The following is a 25,222-nucleotide window of genomic DNA, read 5'->3' on the forward strand; positions in this document are numbered from 1 at the left end:
TTTCAAGCATTGTATGCTTTGTTTGATTCAATTGTTTGAAATATTTAATAAGTAAGCATTAAAAGCTATCTGTGGGTTTCCTTATTTTAGAATCACAAAGATAGGATTATGCATTCTTTCATTAAAAAAAAATAACCATGAATATTTACAGTATAAGCCTTGCCAGTGACACGTGAGAAATAATTTATTTTAAATAATCGTTCAATAATCGTAATCGAGGTAACTTGTTCGATTAATCGCGATTATGATTTTAGCCAAGATCGTCCAGCCCTACTTGTATGTGTAACACTGCATTTCTGAGCATTTCCACTGTTTTCCATGTTCCTGGTTTTTCTTATCTGCCTGTGTCCTGGTTTTCCCATTCCTGTCTCACCCTCTGGATTTGTTTGTCATTGTTTGTACTGATTACCCTGTGCTTTTGACCACTGCCTGTTATACGGTTTATGATCTTGGATTTTCCGATTAAACACTGCATTTGGATTCTCAACCTTCGTGTCTCAGAGCAGTTTGTTACACCCCTAAAGGTGCCTTGGCCACCCCATGTGTTAAAGTCTAGTTCCGCCATTCTTAATGGGCTCAGAGAAGGCAAGAGAGATGCGGACTTTAACTTTATCTGCTGTTGTCGCTGTTGGACAGTGCCACTTTAAAAAAACGAGGGATTTAGACACTTTTTTTTATGTCACACTTTTCATTTTTATAATATGGATTATTTTCTCATTAAACTTTTTTATGAGGCACTGCCTCCCTTGCCTCCGAGGAAATGCCCCTGACTTGTATGTACATAAACTTTTTTTTTTATCTGTACTTCTCAGAATTGTATGCAATATTGTATATGTATAGTGTATATGCAAAGCTGTATACACGGTTTGATGCTGCCTTATATTTTGGTTAAAACAATGTACCTTAGAAGGCAGCATAATGATGTTGTAACAGCCTTTTGGAACCGTATTTCACCTTGAATGTGCCTATGATGCTTAAAATCCTGTCAAATTAGCTTTTGAAAAAGGTTTTGAAATTTAAACGATTTGAGCAGATCCATACCATCACTAAGATTACTTTAAAATATATTTCTCTGTCACTTTCTTACCCATTTTATTGTCTGTCTTTCAGCTGGTAAAGATGACTTTGTACATGGGACATCTCCTACAGGCGATTTCCCTCATGGCTCGTCTCTGGACCTGTCGCCCTCAGACAGCTCTGGAGGGACTTATATGTGGGATGAAGAGGGGATGGAGGCACTGGCAGACTCTGGACACCCCTGTGGAAGCTTTGGCTCTGATCTCAACAGCATGGTGAGTCCAAAGCTTTATGAAATGAGTGACCTAAGCAACTTACGAGAGAGAAGTAACATCATTTTTATAAACATTTTCATAATTAGTGGATTATTGAGTTTCATTATTTTATCTATTTTTTGTTTTTGTTTTGTAGTGGTTCTTTAACTTGCTTGTACAACTAGCCTTTGTGGTCTTTGGCCCTGTGGTGGAGAATCGCTCCTCTTGGCAACTCTCTACAATCTTCTTTCCAAGCTCCTAAAATACACTGCCAAACTTGTCTGAATCAGTGTGCTTTAGGCCGCGTGTCCACCAAAGCGTTTTTAGCCAGCTGAAAAAGCTAGATGATCTGCTGAAAACGCCTAGCTGTGGGCGCTTGAGAGCGTTTTGGCAGCCCTGCGTTTTTTCAGTTGAGACGCTTCGTTGCTATGATACAGAATATCCGCAGCACAGTTTACTTGTAACTGATTTCGCAGATAAATTTCATACTAGAATTTATTTTTCATCCATTTTGTTCGGTTAGCTCTGCTGGTTGACGTCGTTGTACATAAAGTATGTTGTGAAAGTTGGTCGGTGTGGTTTTTGTCCCGCCCCTCCTACACTGGTTGATTGGACTGCTGTGTAAAAAAGTAACCGTGATGAACGGTGTGTTTTACCCAAAGTTGAACATTTTTCAACTCTGGGCGACCAGTAAAAAACGCCGAACGCTCAGCGCTTGAGCGTTAAATACACACTCAGCGCCTCGTTACGCTCATGGCGTTTAAAAAACGCGGCACTCTCATTGAAAACAATTGGAATTATACGCCAGATGCGTGAAGAAACGATTTGGTGGACACACGGCCATATGGTAGACTTTTAAAATCACAGTTGATGAACAGAGTTGATTTTTTGTGTCTTTAAAGGGGACATAATGCGCACAGTTTCTGCCAATCTCATGTCAATCTTTAGTACCTATAGAGTAGTATTGCATCTTTCATATCTCAGAAGAGTCTTTCGTTTTATCAAATTTATAAAAGACAGATAGAGCTGTACCGCTTCTTTCCGAAAACATTCAAACTCCTGGAGGCATGCCATGAAGTTCTGCCGATGAATTCCGTAACCCGAACAAAGCACGTTGATGGGCATTGCTCTTGCTCTCGCTCTGGTTGATGTGGTTGTGCGCTCTTCCGGGGAGAAGTGCCTATTCATACCTTACACGTGACGTCACAAGTACTGGCTGGCGGGCAAGAACGTGTTCTATAGCAACGAAACCCAGTAAACTAATCTAGGATCTTGCCAGGACGTCGCCAGTTTTAATATACAAAAGTTGGTGTTTTGAGGTGTAACGACATGCCAGATAGTTGTTGTGCGATTGGATGCACTATTATTCAGCATAATCGTGTTAAGAACGTGCATTCCCTGAAAGTGAAAGTAAAAACGGACTGAGCTTTCAGCGTCTGTCGCTGCATTAACGCCGCGTTCTCTGAGACGACGGTGGATATAATGGTATTGCGACAACTATCTTAATTTACTGGCTTAATATTTCTCTTGGGGACCTACATTAACTTTTTAAAGAAGTTTTTGAAGCTGCTTTTGATTTTCACAGATGGCAGAGTTGTGCTGTTCGTGAACTAAAGACTGTTTTTAGGCCTATATCATTTTAATGATATTATTCATATTTAGTAATTGTATTGTTTTTAGTGTCATTCGTGTCATTAAACGTTTTGTTAATGTGCTATGGAAACAAAATAGCCTCACTATATAATTGATTGTAGTATTGGCCATTTTGTGAGCGTTTGTTTCCCGCCAGATATCCATGGCAGTCACGTGACTCCAAAGTATGAATATAAGGAATTCCGCCCTTTATGATGTCATGCAGAGCCATACTTGAAAAAAAAACTTTCCGAAACTTATATGAACCCTGAAAGAGTGTATTTGACACAGAAATTTAACCTTTCATTGAAGTAAAATAATTGAAAGTGGGGGTAAATCAAATTATGAAATAAATGCTTTTCTCCAAAAGACACTGGCCATAATTATTGGCTCCCTGTTATTAAATACTTTTTGCCAAGACAACAGCTCTGAGTTTTTTTCTATAATGCCTGATGAGCTTGGAGAACAACTGACAAGAGATCAGAGACCATTCCTCCATACAGAATCTCTCCAGATCCTTCAGATTCACAAGTTCATGTTGGTGCTGCTTCTCTTCAGTTCTCCCCACTCATTTTCTATAGGGTTCAGTTTAGGGGACTGGGACGGTCATGGCAGAAGCTTAATTTTGTGCTCAGTTACCCATTTTGTATTGATTTTGATGTTTGTTTTGGACCGTTGTCCTGATGGAAGATCCAACCATGGCCCATTATAAGATTTCTAGCAGACCCAGTCAGGTTTTGATTTTTTATCTGTTGGTATTTGCTAGAATCCATAATACCATGTATCTGAACAAGATGTCCAGGACCTCCAGCAAAAAAAATAGGCCCACAACATATAAGATCCAGCAGTATATTTAACTGTAGGCCTAGGGTACTTTTTATCCCTGTTTGCACCAAACACATCTGGTGGGTTCGCTGCCAAAAAGCCCTTTTTTTGTTTCATCTGACTATAGAATCCAGTCCCTTTTGAAGTTCCAGTCATGTCTGACAACTGAATATGCTGGAGTTTGTTTTTGGTGGAATGAGGAGGATTTTTCTTGAAACCCTCCCAAACAACATGTGGTGATGTAGGGTTGTTTGATATATATTTGTAGGCTTTCTGACCCCCAAGACTTAAGTAATCTCTGCAATTCTCCATCTGTGATCCTTGGAGAGTCTTTGGCCACTCAAACTCTCCTCCTCACCGTGCATTAAGACAATATAGACACGTCCTATTCCTGGCAGATTCGTAACATCTTTAGTTAATTGTTACTTTTTAATTATTGCCCTGATGGTCAAAATGGGGATTTTCAATATTTTAGCCATTTTCTTTCAGCCACTTTCTATTTTGTAATGCTCAACAATCCTTTGATGCACATCAGAACTATATTCTTTGGTTTTACTCATTTGATGGATGATTACTTTACCAGCGCCCCTATTTTTGAGAATTTTCTGAAAATGACATACCCAAATACAAATATCTTTAGCTGCTCAACCATACGGTCCACATTCATAACTCTGATATTTTTTTAAACTAGACACTTGAAACTTTGTTACCGAGTCATAATAACTCAAAGTAGCATAGGAACAGAGTAAAACAAGGTAAAATTTACATGAAAGTGACTCCCGATTTCTTTGAATGAACTTCATTAAGGGAAAAATTGATCAGACTTTTATGTTAAAGGCCTGAAAACACCATAATAAGATAAAACCGAATATCTGACCATGTTTTGATTCAAATTTGAAGATGATTCTCCCAAAAATGGAGTTTCTGTAAGCTTTTATTCAGGGAAAGTCTAGGCGTCCTTTCCAAAAGGCCATTTGGAGTCTCCAAAGTAAACACTACATACTACATACATGTATATCAATTCAGAACTGTTCTGTCCATCAAACCACATGAGAAAAAACGATTTCAGCACAACATTGTAACAAAATACTCTTTATTTTGAACAATTCTAATAAGGGAAATGAAGGGAATTTGGCCTTTGTATTTCCTCATATTTAAACTCCTGCGAAACAAGAAGTCAAAGCTAGACAATTTCATGTTCCTAGTCACTCTGGTGTGCTAAAAAAAGGTAAATATTAATGGGAATATACTTCAGAGATATTTTACTCGTAAACTATTCTAGGGGTTCAAGGGGTGCCAATAATTGTGGCCAACGTGCTTTGTAGAAAAACATTTATTTCATAATGTGATTTCCCCCCCACTTTCAATTATTTTACTTCAATGAAAGGTTAGATTTTTGCAAATTATTTGAATGAAAGATCAAAAGGTTAAACTATGCAGATTTATTTTTTTACTGGCATTTTTGATCATATTTAACAGGGGTGCCATTAATTCTGACCACCTCTGTACATAAGTCAGTATGCATGGAAAAGCATAGACATCCCCTTTAAAGTGATGTTTTCTTGTGCTCAAAGCCCAGAGACTGACAGGATAAGGCTGTCAGCTTGAGTTATTGAAGGTGTGTCTCTGATTACACATCATAATTCAGAGAACTCCAAATTGGCTCCTGCTGATAGTCATTTGTCTTTCTTCTGGAAGCAGATGATCAGATTGTCAGCTTAATGGCAGTTAGTAAATGCTGAGGTGAAATCAAAGTCAAATGAGAGGATGACTTGGCATTTATGCTCAAAACGCTAGCCTTTTTTCTCCTTTGCATCTATAATATATTGTTAAATGCCTCTCCCTATTATATTTATCTTTCTGTTTAAGCCAGATTACAAATCTTTCAATTAGTATCAGTGCGTCTCTGTTTAGTTATTATTTAGCAAAATATTTATTTTTGTAAATATGGCACATATTAGATAAACAACAGCTGCATTTTCCTATCATTGCTTTTAATGATTCAGTGTATTTTCCAACTTGGCATGCCAATTTTGCAAATGGAACTTGAGGTAAGTAGTTAAGCGCCATGTTGCGTTGATCAATACGCCATTTCCTGTTGCACTTCTCAATGAAGACACATTAAATCCCACTCGGAGATGCAAAAACACGCCTACAAATCTTAGACTGTGAGAAACTATATTCTCTGGTCTGATGAACCTCAATTCCGTTTCTGAAGGAAATCAGCTGAATTAGTGCTATGCAGCCTCTTTAGTAGCCTACCCTCAAGGGCCACATGGGGGCAGCAGAAACTCACAAACATTCAAAGCGTCAACCATTTCAATAGGCTTATCATCTTACAGAACATCCTACATGTAGTTCATTTCACATGTTGTTTCAAACCCATATGGCATTCTTTTTTTCTATGAAACACAAAATGAGCTGTTTTGCAGATGATCTTTTAGCTACATGAAGTGAAAATGAATGGGAACTTGAGCTCTCAAGCTTCAAAAGTGAAAAAAACAAAACAATAATGTATCATAAAAGTATAATATAAAATATGACTCATGCACTAATTTTAAGTCTTATGTATTCATACAATATCTTTTTGTTTAAATGTACAATAGGTGATCTCTCTACTTCTTCTAATTTATTGATAACAATAATTCTTCCAGCTAGCAATATAGTTTTTCAGTAATGTTTAGCAGAATGGTTGAAGCTACACATAGACCCAGTGGCGCAGAAATAGTGATGTAATCAGATTGTGTTCATATAGTATTTTACAATGGCTTCGAACACTGCTCCGCCAATCATAATCGTGCTTGTATCTCTGGGTTTTATAAATAACCTGATATATTGTAAACACAACTTTGTTTCCAGACATTCCAGATCGAGTATTTTCATCCTTTCCAGTCTAGTAGTCTTTTCATAGGTGCTCTGTTGCTTTTTCAGCTTGGGGCTTTGCTTCCTTTAAATACTATCCTTCAACTTATTCGACACTTGCTCAAAAATGATTATTTAATCACAAACTGATCATTTTAATCACACACACAAAAACATTGTGGTTTCCAGCTGAAATGAACACTAGTGGCAGTGAAACACCTTTTCACACAATTGATGATTACAGGCACAGATTATCAATAAGCAAATATTTGTTTTTACGCAGTTCCTTGCACAGTACTGTTATAACCTCTAAATACTTTTAACATAATGTTTAATTTGTAAATTTATACATTTTGTCATGACTTGTTCTGACATAGAAAAACTTTGCTCAGGAGAAACAAGAGTCACGATAAAAGAGAATTAAAGGAGTCATAATGTAGTATTAACTTTGATACCCACACTCTATTATAGTCATTTCATGCCCTTCTAAAAAAGAAAAATTGGAAACAAATAAACACAGAGCTCGTTTGACCCTTATTTCTGAATGCATTATTGTCTCGCGAGATCTGATGCGAGGTTTTGGCTGTCGTGGATGGTCATTTTAATAATGCAAATGAGGGGCGCGTTGATTGGTGGCAGGAAGGAGGGGGCTTGACACCGCAGGTAACTTCAGCATATCATTCCAAAAAGAGATCATGGAGCAAGTTGTTAATGAACCCAACCTGGCCGCGACCTACGGGATTCAACCGTATATGTTTGAGCCAGACTCTGAACCAGAGCTGGAAACGGAAGAGGAACAACAGTCAATTGAAGGACGTCTACATCAACATGTCTCTGAATGGTAAAGACAATTTTTTTGACTGAGACATACATTAACATCAGTAACGAGCTAAAACGTTTTTTTGCTATTTTCTCCCACATAAGTTTAGCTTTAATTTAATGTAGATTACATTAACGGAGATGTAGTCTACTTTATTTTCAGCTTACAGTGGTTATAGAGATTAACGTTTGCTATAATGTGTTGTTTTTGCCTTTTTTGACGTTGTGGTTTTTTAGATATTTAATAATTTTCTAATAATGTTTTGTGGTATATTGTTTTCAGAATTACATTTAGCAAACGGTTTTAGGCACTGAGCATGGACTCCTGTACCGTAACTAACGTTACTGTAGTGTAAAACAAAGTGGAAAGATGTGGCTAGCATTCGTAGAGTCCATTCCCCGTGTTTACATCACATACATTAACCGCATTAGTAGTTAGCTGCTGTTTGTTACACAAAATATAGTAATGAAAACACAGTCTTACCGTTTCAAATTCAGGCAAGTCTCTGATTGTTGGAATGGCACCTTTTTCCAAACGTAGCTTCGATGCCAACTTCGCCTGATATTGCCCCAAATTTCTAAAAGATTCTTTTGTGAAATGTTTAGCGCAGACACCTAACGTTGAGCAAGTTGAGATGGTTGTTGGAACGGCGTCATTAAAAATAAATTTCATCCACTTGTCCCTTGTAGTTTGGTCAGTTTTGGGTAAAGAAAAAACATTAGAATGTGGATTATGACAGTCAACCACAGAGCAACTCACGTGTGCACTACGTTTCTGCATCTTTCTTGACTGAATATGATGGGGAGAGGGGCAGGGCGGGCCTCCTCTGCGGTGTCCATATATGGTATATCCGGCCCCGTCTTGACGTCAAGTCGGGGGAGAAATTGAAATCTCGTATTTGAGTGCGCGTGCACGTTGGCTAGTTTAAGAACCCTGGGGTAAACAAACGCTTCACTTTTGAATATCGGCATCCCGGCCAATTTATAATCGTTAGTCAATCATAACATACATTGATTCTCATGGAAAAGTGAAAATTGCACATTATGACTCCTTTAAGGTTTGTAGTAGCAAGCTAAAATGGCATGGTTGCTTCAGCAAAAGTGTTTCATATCTGAATTGCCACAATATGTGCAACCACATATAATAAAACTTGCTGTAGAACAAGTATCGAGACTTGCTACTGCCAATACATTCACAGACGTGCTGCTGTGAGAATGTGATAACCCCCATAGCAGATCTATACAGGTGGAGCTGGGGAAGGTGGAGGGTTACTGAGAGCGCAATGCAGACTGCTAACAGCAAACACAACTATTATTTGATTGTTGAGCCGCAGCTCATTGGCCACTGATGCAACAAAAACCTATCAGCTGCGTTACGTAAATGACAATGTGATTGCTACTAAATTGAGTTAAGTACCTGTCAGCCTGCGCCATCTAGAGTTTTTTGCCAGAACTTGGTATGGATTTGCATTAGCTCCAAAGAGACTCCAAGGACTTAATCGCAGTGAAGTTGTGATGTTGCACTTTTTTTGGCCAGTTAGCATCACTCTGGTTGTCTCGAAAAAAAACCAATACGATTTTTTCCATTGGCTTTTGGATTATTTCAGAAAATAAGCTGTAACCAACAAAACTTAATGATTCTTACACGTTTTGTTCATCATGATAATCTTCACGAATGAACACAACTTTCATGCATTTTCAAGCTTGCATACTTTCAGCAGCAGTAAAAAGCTAAAATTAGGCTATTAACGAAACTACGGTTGAATGAATTTTACGTCACCACCATTAAGCTAACGAAATCTCTTTCACTCTTTATTTAAAAACTTTTCCCTGAAAGTTTGAGTTAGAATAGTTTGCTAGAGTGTGATTATAAACACAAGACAGTGAAAACGGATTAGTGAGTAGATACTTCTGACTATTTTTCCTGTTTGGCTTGATGAGATTTACTATCCCTGAAAACCTCTGTAGTCCCATTTAGGCACTTGATAGCAACGGCCTTTTCAAAATAAGTACAAACTTTTAAAATAAATAACAAGGGGGTATTACTGATGTATTCTATTTCACAGAATAAAACGTGAAAATATCTTGAACTTGTTTTAACTACAGACCTTATTTCAGAAAAAAACATTCTAAAAACCCATTGACTTCAAGAAAATATTTGACTCCCTGGTACTGTTACTATTTCAGCAAAATGAGTTTGTAAATGTGAAACACACACACACACACACACACACACACACACACACACACACACACACACACACACACACACACACACACACACACACACACACACACACACACACACACACACACACACACACACACACACACACAGTGACTTGTTTAGAACTTGTCAACCAAAGAGCAGAAGTGACTCAGGAATCAACCAAGTGAGAAAACTCTGAGCGATGGTTTTCTGCTCCCGCTCCTCACAGAACGTCTGTAACGCTCAGATATCAGTGCTCCTTTTCTGATTGGCCGAGTCAGAAAGGATGATTTCCTCCCCACTGCTTATGTTTATTTCCTCAGACAGTTCAGCTGACCTAGTGTGCTGTGTGTCTACACCTGCTGTATTGACTTGTATTGGGTTATGCCGAACGTAGGATATGAAAGTCATGAAACTGTGTTTCAAAGTGTCTGAGACACCGTGGAGCAAAACAGGCTAAAATTATAGGAGGCCATATGGTAGTGTAATCATAAAAGTTTGACAAAATAAATTTATATAGGATGTATTTTAAATTTAGAGTCTTTCACTTCTGGGAAAATTAACCAGCAGCATTACGATCAAACTGATTTTCATATGACATGCCTGACAATGATTTGTTTTTTATCAAAACATTGTCGTTTTAATTAAGAAACAATAAAAAAGGGGGATTAGGCAAAATGACTGACTGGTCAGATGAGACAGTGCTCCACTAGGGGGCAGCTTGTTTCCCAAATGATGTATTGCTACAAGATTGTTGTTTGGAAGAGAGATGCTGTGACGTTATTATACATACATTTTTTATCTCTCTTTCACTCTTTTATACTCTGTTCTGATCTCCCTCGCTTTCACCCTAGTTATATGGGCTTTCATTGTCACTTTCTCAACATTGCCTAGTCATTTGGGCTGTTTAGAAGCTTGATGCATCTCCCTAGTTCACCAGGACCATCTGTTGTTGTTGCCTGCCAAGCGTGACTTGAGGGCCCTCACTATGGCACTGAATCCATTAAGATAACACATGTTTTTTCTTTTTCCTGAAGGCAAAACCTAAACTATAACCATCCCCTGAAGAATCTGCAAGATCGCTAAAGTATTGGATATTTAATTTTAAACACCACAAAGGTTGTAACTAAGGGTGTATTCACACCAGGAAAGTCCGATAGTTCACTTGCTTTGGTCCGGACCAAATACAATTTTTTTTTTTTTTTTTTTTTTGGTACGGTTCGCTTTCACACTGCTCTTTATGCAAGTGAACCAAAATTTGTAAACAAAACCACACGTGTGCTAAGTTCGTCCATTTATTGGACAAGGATTCTCAAGTAGGGTAATCAGGAAGTGCAAAAAAGGCTCAACATGGAGATATTTCGTACTGCAATATTTGTTCTTTTACTAATTTTGTTTTATTCTGTACAAACGCAATATGAAGAAACTAATGAGTATCATATGATACAATGTCATCTTTATGATGTTGTAATTCGGATTTTGAGAAGACGACGATGTGCTGCAAGACGGTTCCGGCAGAGAGAACATGCTCTCATGTGCGCCTACCATGGCATGCTGACAGTGGCACTGCGCACGACTCATTTTATCAAATGTAGTAGGCTACAACAGATCACTTTCCCATAACGCAACTCCGACTACGGAAGCCTGTTAACTCAGAGGTGCAGTGCTTTCTTGCAATTCATGTTCACACCGTAAACGAACCGTACCAGAGTTCGTTTGGAACCGTACCGAGACCACCTCTTCAGCTGGGTCTCGGTTCGGTTGTTTGGTCCGCACCCGAGTTCGATTGCTGTATTCACACCTGCCCAAAAGGTCCGCACCAAGGGGGTAAACGAACTAGAGTTCGATTCAATCGAACCAAACAAGGCAGGTGTGAATACACCCTAAGTAACTTTTTCCCACTGTAAAAAAAGTTTTAGGGCACAATGGGGCTGAATGTGCTTTTCACTACTTTCTAAGTGTATGATTGCACAAAAAAAGATACAAATACTTTAGCTAATGTAATAGCCTATCTTTTGCTTAATAACCAAGTTGTCTCTCTAATACACCTTCAAAACAATCATTTCAGCAAAGGTTGTACCATATGCTGTTTATTTTGGTAAATAAAAAACTATTTAAATAAATAGTATCCCATAATTAAATATGTCTTTTCAGTAACAATAAATTATATTTTATATTAAATTATATTTTAAAATATGGTTTTATATAGAGGTCGATTGACCGGTTTTGCCGATTAATTGGCACCGATAGCGATTGCTGGAACAAAATATTTTGCTATTTTGATTAGAGAATCAAGTGTACTAGAATTTAAGCAAATAAAGTGTGAGAGTATACAGTACATACAATATACACATTTGTCTAATTTCAATGCTATGGCCTTTGTGTGATAAAGATGGCCACCTTTAAGCATGACTGTTCAGATTTATGTGAAATGGTAACACTTTACAATAAGATTCCACTTGCAACATTAACTAAGGTTAATAAAAATATTGTTCATTGTTCATTTCAACATTTACTAATAGATTTTTACATTTTAAGTTGTATCTCTTAACATTAGTTAATGCACTAGGAACTAACATAAATAATGATCAAGGTATAATCAATATAATAATATTTTTTATATTTAATTCTTGTAATAAAGTTCAGCACTATTTTTGTGTTATGTTTGTTTTCATTCAGTATCCATTTAAAAAAAAATATTGGTTGATTAATCGATTATCGGCCAACGTGGGCCATTATACTTATCTGTAAAATCCACTATCGGTCGACCTCCAGTTTCATTATAAATGTGGTTATTATCTCCAAGGTAGACACCCAACTTAATCAATGATATTAACCATTTAAATCTAACCCCAACAATAGGATCGCTATTTACCCCAAATACCATAATTTTACATATTCTTAATTTATTGAAAAACTTTCGATTTAATTACCTTGAAACTGAAACTCAAACTAGACCTTTGTCTTAAAATATATTGGGTATTTTTAACGATTCACATTTGAATTGACATTGTGTTGCTGCCCACAATCACATCAAGGATCAGACACATTGTCAGGTCTAGAACAATTCTGCAGAGTTTAGAAGGAAATAAAATCAAATGTGACATTTACCTTGGTTCACCTTTAGCCCTGTTGTACCCTACCCCTAAAAAAGGAAAAGAGAAACCTACCTGATGCATTAAAATAATTACAGTTACAGTCGGCAGAAATGTGTACACAAGTCTGTTTACAAACATAGTCATCCTTTAATTAATCTACTTTATCCATGACTTGCAGTATTTCTTAGTACTGGACTTTGTTCCATAGTGAGATGTTTTTGGCTTGTTCATTAGCTATAAATGAGGTCTGCTTTTAAGTTGCTTTGTTTGAGTTTCTTTGACTCATTAAAGGATTAGTTTACCCAAAAATGAAAATTCTGTCATAATTACTCACCTTCATGTTGTTCCAAATCCACAAATGAAGATATTTTTTATGAAATCTGAGAGCTTTCTGCCCCTCCATAGACTGCAACATTATTACCACTTTCAAGGTCCAGAAAGGTAAAGACATCATTAAAATAGTACATGTGACTACAGTTTTTCAAGTTATGAATCAATGAGAATACTTTTTGAAGACTCAGTATTATTTTTCTTTATTAATGTTCATCATAATTTGTATAATGTATTTTGTGAAGTCAGAGTATGTACATGTATATGTGTGCTGAGGAGAGATATGGGATGAGCTATATTTGGCATAGAAGTATGTGTGCACTGCAACATATGTTTTCCACTGATGCATATGTACCACAAATGTATACATTGAAGGACAGTTTTCTTTATATGGAAAGTGGATTGCACCATGTGTAAGAATGAGGTAGGCTATACGTTCCATTTTAAACATAACATATGTTTTTCTACCTTACCAGGAAGTTGTACTGTAAGTCTCTCAGTGGTGTATATAAGGTCAATCCTTATAGTGTAGCACTCGAGAGAGAGAAACATATACAGCTGGCATGAGAGGGGGTGAGAGGAAAGAGAGGGGAACATAGAGATCTAGAATGAAGACCACCTCTCCTGTAACCTTCCTCTTCTATGGCTATTTCTCTCATATGTCTGACACATAAAAATACTAAATAAGAGATCTCTTGGCAACATAACTGTTGCTTCCATGATTCAACAATAATGGGGAAAAACGGAACAAAAATAACAACTTTATTCAACCATTTCTTCTCTTCCATGTCAGTCTGTGAAGCTGTTCACATTGTAAACACAGTGCAGTGCTTCCGGGTTCTACGTCAGAACGCCAGCTCAGAATTGTCCGGTTGCTGCATCAGCACCACACGCATGTGTCATGGTGCTCACGTGAGCAGCGACTGACAGAGAAGAGAAGAAATTGTTGAATAAGTTAATTTTGTTTTTTTGTGCACAAAAAATATTCTCTTCACTTCATAACATTAAGGTTGAACCACTGTAGTCACATGGACTATTTTAACAATGTCTTTACTATCTTTCTGGGCTTTGAAAGTGGTGATAACGTTGCGGTCTACGTGGAGTCAGAAAGCTCTCAGATTTCATCAAAAATATCTTCATTTGTGTTCCAAAGATGAACAAAGGTCTTAGGGACCTTACATGAGGGTGAGCAATTAATGAAATAATTTTGATTAAATCATTCCCAGCCTCTAGGCATTAGAGACCTGACGGAGCTGAGCAAATGGCACTGTGCACAGTACAGTAGTTTCACAAGATCCGATAAGCAGCCATTTAACTTAGACTAAATAGGTCTCCTTATAAATTCAGCCAATAGAGTTGAAATGCCATACTTAATGAAGAAAACGCAGAGAGAATGGTTTTATTTTTTTGTTAATGGAATATTTAACCCAAAGTAGAAATTCTGCCATAAAAAATATGATTTAACTGTAAATAGTTTTCACTTTAGATTAGGTCACAGACAATGGTAAATTACTAGGGATGCTCCGATCAGGATTTTTGCAGCCTATACCGATAGCCGATTTCTTGTCATGGTGATCGGCCGATACCGATCCCGATACCGATGCTTAATATACTTAATATAAGACAGAGATAAATGCAAACAAAATGGAGCCTTCTGATGCAGCACACAAGGTTAAATTAAACATTGTCCAATAGTAAACTTTGGAGGACAACATAAACATTTAATCACCTAAAATAGAGAAGTCTTATGTAACTTAAACCTTGTCCAATACAAGTCTGAGCAGGACAAAAAATGAATGAATAAATAATTTAAACTCCTAAAAGAACAAATTGGAGTAGTTTGATGCTACTCATTAGAAGGGGTGGGCATTTCAAGCAAAAATAATATTCGAAGATCGCTGGGTATTATTCCCCCATATGCACGCACACATGCATATATAGGCCACACATGACAAAAGCGGAGTGATCTGACGTTTAAAGGTGCAAAACGCAAGTCTCTGAGTTTTTGAAGAACTACGCCCCCTCTGGCGACAAGCGAAACTGCAACCAGAGTTGTGCACGCTCATGGACCACACGCACACGCACGCATGCACGAGCACGAGCTGTTCATAACTAAAGGAGCATCTGCCGCACAGATCTTTGGTGTACAGCCAAAATGTCTTCAGAGGTAATAAAGTTATAAATCTGCAAGTCATTTCAAATAAATGGAAGGAAAGACATTTGAGTAAATTACTCTTATGTGTGAGGGGAAAACGGGGGTAGTAGAAAACTTTGTTTATGTGTTTACTGTATCCACCTATGATTGTATTGTTATGAAAACACGTTCATGAACAATATAATTGATTACTTCGCAAAAGCTCAAAATAATAATCATACCATACACGGTTGGTCAACAACGTTCACTCAGATGTCTCAAGGTAATAAACGTCATGGTGACATTTGATTGTTTTCATAAAAGCCAAACAGGTTGCGAGGTTCAGCCTGTTATTGATCTGCTAAGTAGAATATTCCAATAACAATACATCCTTTTTCTGTTATAATTTACTCAATTTATTACAGGTAATAATGATTATTACATCAGAGTAATATCTAAAATAGGATTAAATCAGGTCCAGACCCAGTAAAGTTAGCTTCTGAAGAAAGGTATTGTTTTACATATAGTATAATATATTGTTGCCCCCACATACTCATATACGAGGTCCTTCTCAAAAAATTAGCATATTGTGATAAAGTTCATTATTTTCTTTAATGTAATGATTAAAATTAAACTTTCATATATTTTAGATTCATTGCACACCAACTGAAATATTTCAGGTCTTTTATTGTTTTAATACTGATGTTTTTGGCATACAGCTCATGAAAACCCAAAATTCCTATCTCAAAAAATTAGCATATTTCATCCGACCAATAAAAGAAGTGTTTTTAATACAAAAAAAAGTCAACCTTCAAATAATTATGTTCAGTTATGCACTCAATACTTGGTCGGGAATCCTTTTGCAGAAATGACTGCGTCAATGCGGCTTGGCATGGAGGCAATCAGCCTGTGGCACTGCTGAGGTGTTATGGAGGCCCAGGATGCTTCGATAGCGGCCTTAAGCTCATCCAGAGTGTTGGGTCTTGCGTCTCTCAACTTTCTCTTCACAATATCCCACAGATTCTCTATGGGGTTCAGGTCAGGAGAGTTGGCAGGCCAATTGAGCACAGTAATACCATGGTCAGAAAACCATTTACCAGTGGTTTTGGCACTGTGAGCAGGTGCTGAAAAATGAAATCATCTCCATAAAGCTTTTCAGCAGATGGAAGCATGAAGTGCTCCAAAATCTCCAAAATAGCTAGCTGCATTGACCCTGCCCTTGATGAAACACAGTGGACCAACACCAGCAGCTGACATGGCACCCCAGACCATCACTGACTGTGGTTACTTGACACTGGACTTCAGGCATTTTGGCATTTCCTTCTCCCCAGTCTTCCTCCAGACTCTGGCACCTTGATTTCCGAATGACATGCAAAATTTGCTTTCATCCGAAAAAAGTACTTTGGACCACTGAGCAACAGTCCAGTGCTGCTTCTCTGTAGCCCAGGTCAGGCGCTTTTGCCGCTGTTTCTGGTTCAAAAGTGGCTTGACCTGGGGAATGTAGCACCTGTAGCCCATTTCCTGCACACGCCTGTGCACGGTGGCTCTGGATGTTTCTACTCCAGACTCAGTCCACTGCTTCCGCAGGTCCCCCAAGGTCTGGAATCGGTCCTTCTCCACAATCTTCCTCAGGGTCCGGTCACCTCTTCTCGTTGTGCAGCATTTTTTGCCATACTTTTTCCTTCCCACAGACTTCCCACTGAGGTGCCTTGATACAGCACTCTGGGAACAGCCTATTTGTTCAGAGATTTCTTTCTGTGTCTTACCCTCTTGCTTGAGGGTGTCAATGATGGCCTTCTGGACAGCAGTCAGGTCGGCAGTCTTACCCATGATTGCGGTTTTGAGTACTGAAACAGGCTGGTAGTTTTTAAAAGCCTCAGGAATCTTTTGCAGGTGTTTAGAGTTAATTAGTTGATTCAGATGATTAGGTTAATAGCTCGTTTAGAGAACCTTTTCATGATATGCTAATTTTTTGAGATAGGAACTTTGGGTTTTCATGAGCTGTATGCCAAAATCATCAGTATTAAAACAATAAAAGACCTGAAATATATCAGTTGGTTTGCAATGAATCTAAAATATATGAAAGTTTAATTTTTATCATTAAATTATGGAAAATAATGAACTTTATCACAATATGCTAATTTTTTGAGAAGGACCTGTATACTACATACAAAATGTACCCCATTCACGGGAACAATTTACTATTTTTACCGAAAAATAAAATATAGCCAATGCAACGGCGTTCTTCATAGTTGGTCAATAACATGAACACCTTAGCATGTTAGTAATGGACACAAGGCTAACGTTACTGCTAGGCCATACACAAAAACATAGTTAGCATCTTTTATTGGATATGTTTTATGTTTCATGATGTACTATTCTTCCGAACACAATTCCTAGTTTATGAAACGGTTCACTAACAATGGTAGTAAAACCAATTCTGATTGTACATGTATCTAGCTTACACTAAAGCATTACACATTTTACGCATCGTCATTTGTTGTCATAACGTACATAGATTGGCCGTATCAAACATTAGAGACTGGGCTATATCTTACCGTTTTATCAAGAAAAAAGCCAACTGAGGATCCCGTTTGAGACCAAGAGCAGACCGGAGATCTCTCCATTTGTTGAATGCCTTCCCGAGGTTGACTCTCGTCTTACTCCGACGCCTGTCTGACTCCAATTTGGACCTTTTGGTGGCACTAGACAAAATTTTTCTTTTCTTTACTTTACGTGGAGTTTGCGTTGGGGTTTGGAATGGACTAAAAGCCGGTCTCTTTGAATCCATCTTCTACCTTTGACGCACGAGTTGTCTTCGCTGATGCAGAGAATGGCGGCGCCGGCGAATACACAAACCTGCGAGACATAGCCTGGTGTGCGTGAACGCGCATGACATCACGCCCAGTCTCAAATTCGAACCCGAATCCCTCTTATATATTTTACAGTACAGGATTATAGAGGCAATCTCAGTGCGCAGAGAAGGGCTCATTCAGCCCATCAGGCAGTTCTTTAAGCATGTATGGGTTTACATTTACATTTAATCATTTAGCAGACGCTTTTATCCAAAGCGACTTACAAATGAGAAACAATAGAAGCAGTTAAACTAACAGTAGGACAACAATACAATACGCAAGTGCTATAACCCCTCTCAGTTTAACTTTAGTTATTTTTTTATAGAATAGAAGAGAAGAGAAGAGAAAGTGTTAGTACTACTGAATCAAGTGCTGTCGAAAAAGATACGTCTTCAGCAGTTTCTTGAAAGTGGCTACTGACTCAGAAGCTCTGGTTGAGTTAAGCAGATCATTCCACCAACAGGGAACAGTCATGGTAAAGGTCCGAGAAAGAGATTTTGTGCCTCTTTGAGATGGTACCACAAGACGACATTCGCTAGCAGAGCGCAAGTTTCTGGATGGCACGTAAGTCTGAAGTAATGAGTTTAGGTAAGAGGGAGCAGTGCCAGTGGTTGTTCTGTAGGCAAACGTCAGTGCCTTGAATTTTATGCGAGCGGCAACTGGCAACCAGTGCAATTTACTGAGGAGAGGAGTGACGTGTGCTCTCTTTGACTCATTAAAGACTACTCTGGCTGCAGCATTCTGGATCAATTGTAGAGGTTTGACAGAGCAAGCTGGAAGACCAGCCAGGAGAGCATTACAATAGTCCAGTCTGGATAAAACAAGTGCTTGGACAAGGAGTTGTGTAGCATGCTCTGTAAGGAAGGGCCTGATCCTCCTAATGTTGTGCAAGGCAAATCTGCAGGACCGGGCAGTTCTAGCAATGTGGTCTGTGAATTTCAACTGATCATCAATAACAACCCCAAGGTTCCTAGCTGACCTTGATGGCGTTATGGATGACGAGCCTAGATGAATGGAGAAGTTGTGATGAAGTGTTGGGTTGGCCGGGACCACAAGTAGGGTTAGAAAAACGGGTATTTTTAACATGAATTGTTGCGCAATGCACCTTTAAATATAACTTAAAAACGTAAATATTTCATATTTGTTTTATATAATATAATGTTCTTGGGTTGAACGGGACCACAAGTAGGGTTAGAAAAACGGGTATTTTTAACATGAATTGTTGCGCAATGCACCTTTAAATATAACTTAAAAACGTAAATATTTCATATTTGTTTTATATAATATAATGTTCTTTTTTAAATTTCATCTATGGTGATATGAAAAAGGGACCACATGAGATAAGGTAAGATAGGATCATAAGATGCCCAATATATCAGGAGACATTTGGAATGGGTTAGACATGATTTTGACCACTTAATTAAGTTTTGTTTTGTAGAAACCCATTCTTTAAAGTTAATTTCGTTTTGTTAAAATTGTATCTTAATTTCAATCAATGTTTCATCAACCAATTGGCTGGATTTAATAAATAAGAAGCGAAATATAGCAGACAATATAATAGGACACGGAGGCCCCCGCGCGTGACCTGGAGCGCGCCTCATAAATGAACCGAAAACTCAGCGTATAAGCTACTTTGCCTCACAGACCTGAGAACGTATAGAAAGCTTGAAATGCTTTTTAAAAAAAAACAAAAACATTCAAATCGATAAGAAATGGGGTACTCTCTGCTTAAGTAGGCTAATCCGTATGAAGTGTGCATTTCTCTCTATAGGCGCGTTCACTACATGCGAAGATGGCGTCAACATTGCCAACTGTATCTTTGCAGCCAGAAAACACTAGTGTATTAATAAAGAATTAAAATATATCATGCTGCATAAACATTACTTTTGCTGGTTCTTTGTGGCAAGCTTTATGCATGCGCTTGATATGCGGAATATAGGCAAAATTACGATAACACTCATTCTGGTTTAGTATTTTCTCCCATATATATTTCAGTAATTAAATTAATATAAATATGCGATTAGACTAATGGCTTAAATGAATTACTACTAGTCAACTAGAAAAAAACTGTAGTCGTGGACGGGCAGCACAATTTATTTCTCATATTTCCTAACCAGCGCGTCAGTGTGGGTTCATTTTAATAGCTAATTTTTTTCAGTGTTTCTCGACACATCATAGTAATTCCACACAGGCGATGACATGACTGCCAAATCATTTAAGTCCCCACGCATCATGTACCTTCTCACGTTTTGACGTCATCAAATTGAGATCGGTTTGTGAGATCGGCCAAGTTTAGTGAGTAGGCTACCGATCGAGTCATAAAATGTGAATATCGGCCGATACCGATCTCTGGCCGATCGATCGGAGCATCCCTATAAATTACATTCATTCGTTGTCGACAAAAATCGATAATAGAAATAGTCGACAATGAATTTCATTGTCGAAGTTGTCGCCAGACATGTTTTTTCCGACCGAAGCATCTCTCTTCATTTACAATCTCTGCCAAGAGTCGCACATGCGCATTAGCTTCTCTGCTGAGCGATAACATACAGAAATGGCGGCGTCCAACGCAGCAGCTGCGCGTACCAAAACATCTAAAGTTTTGGGAGCACCATGGTCGATGGTGCTGGGTTTCAACTGGTGCCTAATTGGTTTTAGACAGGGCATTTTAATTTACTTTTGGTATGAATCGGCCTATCAGCAGCAAAGTTCAATAAAATATGCATTTTTCATTGAAGTACCCCCTTCTTTCTTGTGTTTACTATCATTTTCCACAGAATTAAAGCAATCTCATGCTAAATTTTAGAAAAATGTAATAATTATTCAATTAGTCGACTAATCGTTTCAATAGTCAGTGACTAGTCGACTATTAAAATAGTCGTTAGATGCAGCCCTTCTTTAAACCAACCTTTATTAAAAATGATTGCATTATAATTAAGAGTTCATTAAAATGTTTACAAATACATTGAGCCTATCCCCAAAGCTAAACGTAACCACTTACAAATAAATAAAATTATGCTGTAAATATGAATTTTAATATATATACTCATAAGATCACGTTGTTAAAATACATCAGTAAGGATTAGGGGAAAGAATATACAGTTTGTAAAGTATAAAGCTCATTATTCCTATACAACATGGAAACCCTTTGTGTGAGTGTGTGCTTAATGTGTAAACATTTGAAGGAACAGTGAATATGAATGCAATTAATGTCTAATAAAAGTTGATTTAAAGCATTTAAATGTTATTTTCCATCACCTAAAGTGAGAACTATTTATGGCTAGTAAGTTGTTAACAAAGCATTATCTAACTCTCTACATATGAACTAATTAAACAATAATAATTAGTTAGTTACAGTAACAATGAATGAATAATTCACTATTTCTATATTGTCTATTAATGTATTAACTACATTTATAAACTATTAATTAACTATAAACTAATAATTTGCAAATGCTTTGTAAGTATTTTATTACACTATACTTATTATAAAGTGTTACCAAAGATTGTAGTAAATAACTACATACATTTGATCTTTGTAACAAATTGTATGGATTTAGGAGATTTTAGATGTTCTTGATCTAACCCTTATCTAGCCCTGCACCATGATTGTCCTGACCTCTCTCTCAACATGACAATTCAGCTTGACAAGTCATAGCCCTCACTTTGGTGGCCATTGTATGGATGTCTTTATTTCTTCCAATTTAATGATCTAGTTTTCTGTAGATGTAATTGTTTTTCTACTTTTTCTCCTCCTTACCCTTTTCCTTTGCCATCTCTTCTCCTTCCCATTAGTAAATGCTTTTGGTACAGTAAACCGAGAACAGAGAATCTCACCCTGAGAAATAAATATGAGAATTTATCATGTTTTTGGGCCAGATTTGTCACGAAGACTGCTGCGTGAGGAAACTTCAGGAGACGAAAAGCAGTTTAACAGTCTTTAATGGAAACAAGGCAGAGACGCAAAGGCCGATCAACAGAAATAGTCTCAAAATATTATTGAAGGAACAGAGGAGCGCACGCAGCAGGTTTCGTGCACTGGTGAAGGGTGAGCAGAGTAGAGCTGGAGAAGCGCAGATCCCTCACACCTCTTCAGGACTCAACACAGGTAACCACTGATCTCGTAAAGTTGCAGGTGGATAACAGACAACTGGACTAGACGGGAAAAAACAGATAACAACAGTTCAACAGCGGTAACGAACGTGACGGTCAACAATAATCCGACAAACTAGAGTGAAACACAAGAGACTAGAAATAGAGAGTAGCTAATGATAGAGGATAGAGAACGATACTCTGTTACTAACGTAACCTCGGTTCTCTCTAGAGAGGGAACGAGTATTGCGTAAGTTTAGCTTACGCTACGGGAAAGATTCATCTTCTCGAGATACTGAAACCAAAAAATTATCCTTAATTTTGTATTCCTTGTCAACGCAGTGCAGCAGCTAGCAGACCTAGAGCAGGCCATCTCGCGTGCTCATTGGCTGCCCTGCGGGCAAGTGCTGCAGGCTACCAGTGAGCCCGGCGTGACGTCACGCCCAATGAAGGGCGCCCGCGCCTTCATAGCGTCACAGCCCGCCAGAATGGGCGTGGCTTAGGGTATAACACTAGGGGCTGTAGGCTGACTTCCCTGGTTTTCGTCGACTGAAGCGGAGTGGCTCGTGGCGCGAGCACGGCCGGTTACGCAATACTCGTTCCCTCTCTAGAGAGAACCGAGGTTACGTTAGTAACCGAGTATCGTTCTCTTACGAGAGGTTCTCTCGTATTGCGTAAGTTTAGCTTACGCTACGGGAACACTTTGTCAACGCCGTGCGCGCCAAGCATCCACATGAGACCCCGAGCTTTCAGGGGAACCCCATAAGTGGAAAAAATAAGGTGGCCAGCCACGCGGCCATCACTTGTACATAAGCACACATAGGGAATACAGAGCAGCGCGCCGGTCTGTATAGGCACATGGCACATACCCTACTTAGTGCAGCTCAACCAGGAGAGCTGAGTCATGTGAGAGTGATCTGAGCAGGAGATCTGGGCAGAATACACCTCTCCTTCAGACTGACAACACTTTAGCCTGGAAGGCAGGAACTTCTAGGTTATAAAACCTGACAAAGGTAGACAGGGAGCTCCAGCCCGGTGCTACACATGTGTCATGGATAGAAATTCCACTGGACCATGCCCACGAAGAGGCCACGCCTCTCGTGGAATAAGCCCTGATGCCCAGAGGGCATTGCAGACCTTTTGACGCGTAAGCGGCCGCTATAGCGTCTACTATCCATCTGGAAAGGCTCTGTTTCGAGGAGGCGAGACCCTTGGTGCGCCCACCAAACTAAACAAAAAGCTGTTCCAAACGCCTGAAGGAGGCAGAGCACGTAATGTAAAACCTCAGCGCTCTGACAGGGCAGAGGAGATTCACATCACCTTCGCTGTCAGATGCTGGGAGAGCTGACAACGAAATAACTTGCGCTCTGAATGGAATGCCCATCACTTTAGAGACATAGCCATGTCTAGGTCTGAGGATGACTTTAGAGTCATTCGGTCCGAACTCAAGACACGACGCGCTGACAGACAGCACATGCAGGTCCCCTACACTTTAGCGTCGATTCTGCGAACGCTGCCACGGCCGCCACGTATACATTGAGCGTGGATGGGGACCTTCCCTTATCCAACAGCTCTTTTAGGAAGGTGAGCAGATGCGCCACCCCGCATATCCGCGGGTCCAGACCTCTGTCGGTGCACCATCCAGAGAACACCGACCATTTAGACGCGTAGAGCCTTCTCGGGGAAGGGGCTCTAGACTGCGTGATCGTGTTCATCACTCCTTCTGGCAGGGCAACGAGTACCCGTTGATCAACCATGCATGCAGAGACCAGCGCTCTGGATGGGGATAGCAGATCGTGCCGCGAGCCTGAGAGAGGAGATCTGCCCTCACCGGATTCGGCCACGGAGCTGTATGTGACAGCCGTGCTAGTTCCGGGAACCAAATCTGATTCTCCCAACGCGGGGCTATGAGGAGCACCAAGTGGCGCATTTCCCTGATTCTCTTGATCACCTGTGGCAACAGAGAGACCGGAGGGAAAGCATATAGCGGGAGGCTGGGCCAAACCTGGGCCAGCGCGTCCTCGTCCTTCGAAAAGACCGTCGGGCATTGAGCGTTGTCTTTTGACGCAAATAGGTCGACTTCCGCTCTGCCGAATAGGCGCCACAGTTTCTGGACCGTTTGGGGGTGCAGGGACCATTCCCCTGGGGGAACATTGTCCCTGGACAGTTTGTCTGGGCCGTCGTTCAAATGGCCAGGCACATGCGCCGCCCTCAGCGAGCGCAGGTGCATCTGAGTCCAAATAAGGAGGCGTTCCGTCAGATTGCAGAGATTTCTGGATCTGACACCGCCCTGACGGTTTACATAGGATACCACAGACATGTTGTCCGAGCGGACAAGAACATGCTGGTCCTGTATGAACGGGAGGAAGCACTTCAGCGCGTTCTCGACCGCTATCATTTCCAGACAGTTTATGTGAAAACCCTTCTCCTGGTCTGACCACTGGCAAAAGGCCGGTCTGCCCTCGAACAGCGCGCCCCAACCCGAGTTGGACGCGTCTATAGAGATGACTTTACGATAAGAGATGGTTCCCATCATTACTCCCTGCTGGTACCAGTCGGCCACTAACCAGGGCTGCAGAGCTGCTATGCAGGCCTGAGTCACTCTGATTTTCTGGCCGCCAGACACCCAGGCTCGGCGGGACATGCGAGCATTCAACCAGCGTTGCAGCGGGCGCATACGCAGTAGGCCCAGCTGGAGCACCGCTGCAGCTGATGCCATAAAGCCCAACATCCTTTGAAATGTTTTCAAAGGGAGAAAGCTGCCCTTCTGGAAAGATGCGGCTAGGTGGCGAACATGGCGCGCACGCTGTGTCGATAAACGAGCCGTCATGGTCACCGAGTCCAGTGCTATTCCTAAAAAGGAAATTGACTGGCTGGGCAGTAATGAGCTCTTGGTCCAGTTGACCGTGAGACCCAAGCTTTCCAGATGACTGAGAAGCACTGTTCTGTGAGATAGCAGTTCTGTCTCTGACTGTGCCAATATCAGCCAATCGTCCAGATATTTCACTATTCGCAGCCCCTGACTTCTCAGGGGGCGAGCGCCTCGTCCATGCACTTTGTAAATGTACGGGGTGCCAGGGACAGGCCGAACGGCA

General features: G+C 39.6%; 1 protein-coding gene across 4 annotated transcripts in view; it reads left to right on the forward strand.

The window, feature by feature from the left end:
* ccser2b (coiled-coil serine-rich protein 2b) overlaps positions 1–25,222 on the forward strand; it is a 125,273-nt gene that overhangs the window by 42,524 nt on the left and 57,527 nt on the right. For all 4 annotated transcript variants that reach the window (XM_077205912.1, XM_077205913.1, XM_077205915.1 and 1 more), the window contains exon 3: positions 1,111–1,292. In XM_077205912.1, the coding sequence (XP_077062027.1) occupies positions 1,111–1,292 (182 nt within the window). The remainder of the gene's footprint in view (positions 1–1,110; positions 1,293–25,222) is intronic.

The sequence above is a fragment of the Siphateles boraxobius genome, unplaced genomic scaffold (genome assembly GCF_051911475.1).
Source record: "Siphateles boraxobius isolate OS27281-9 unplaced genomic scaffold, OSU_SipBor_1 55, whole genome shotgun sequence".
NCBI classification, from domain to species: Eukaryota; Metazoa; Chordata; class Actinopteri; order Cypriniformes; family Leuciscidae; genus Siphateles; species Siphateles boraxobius.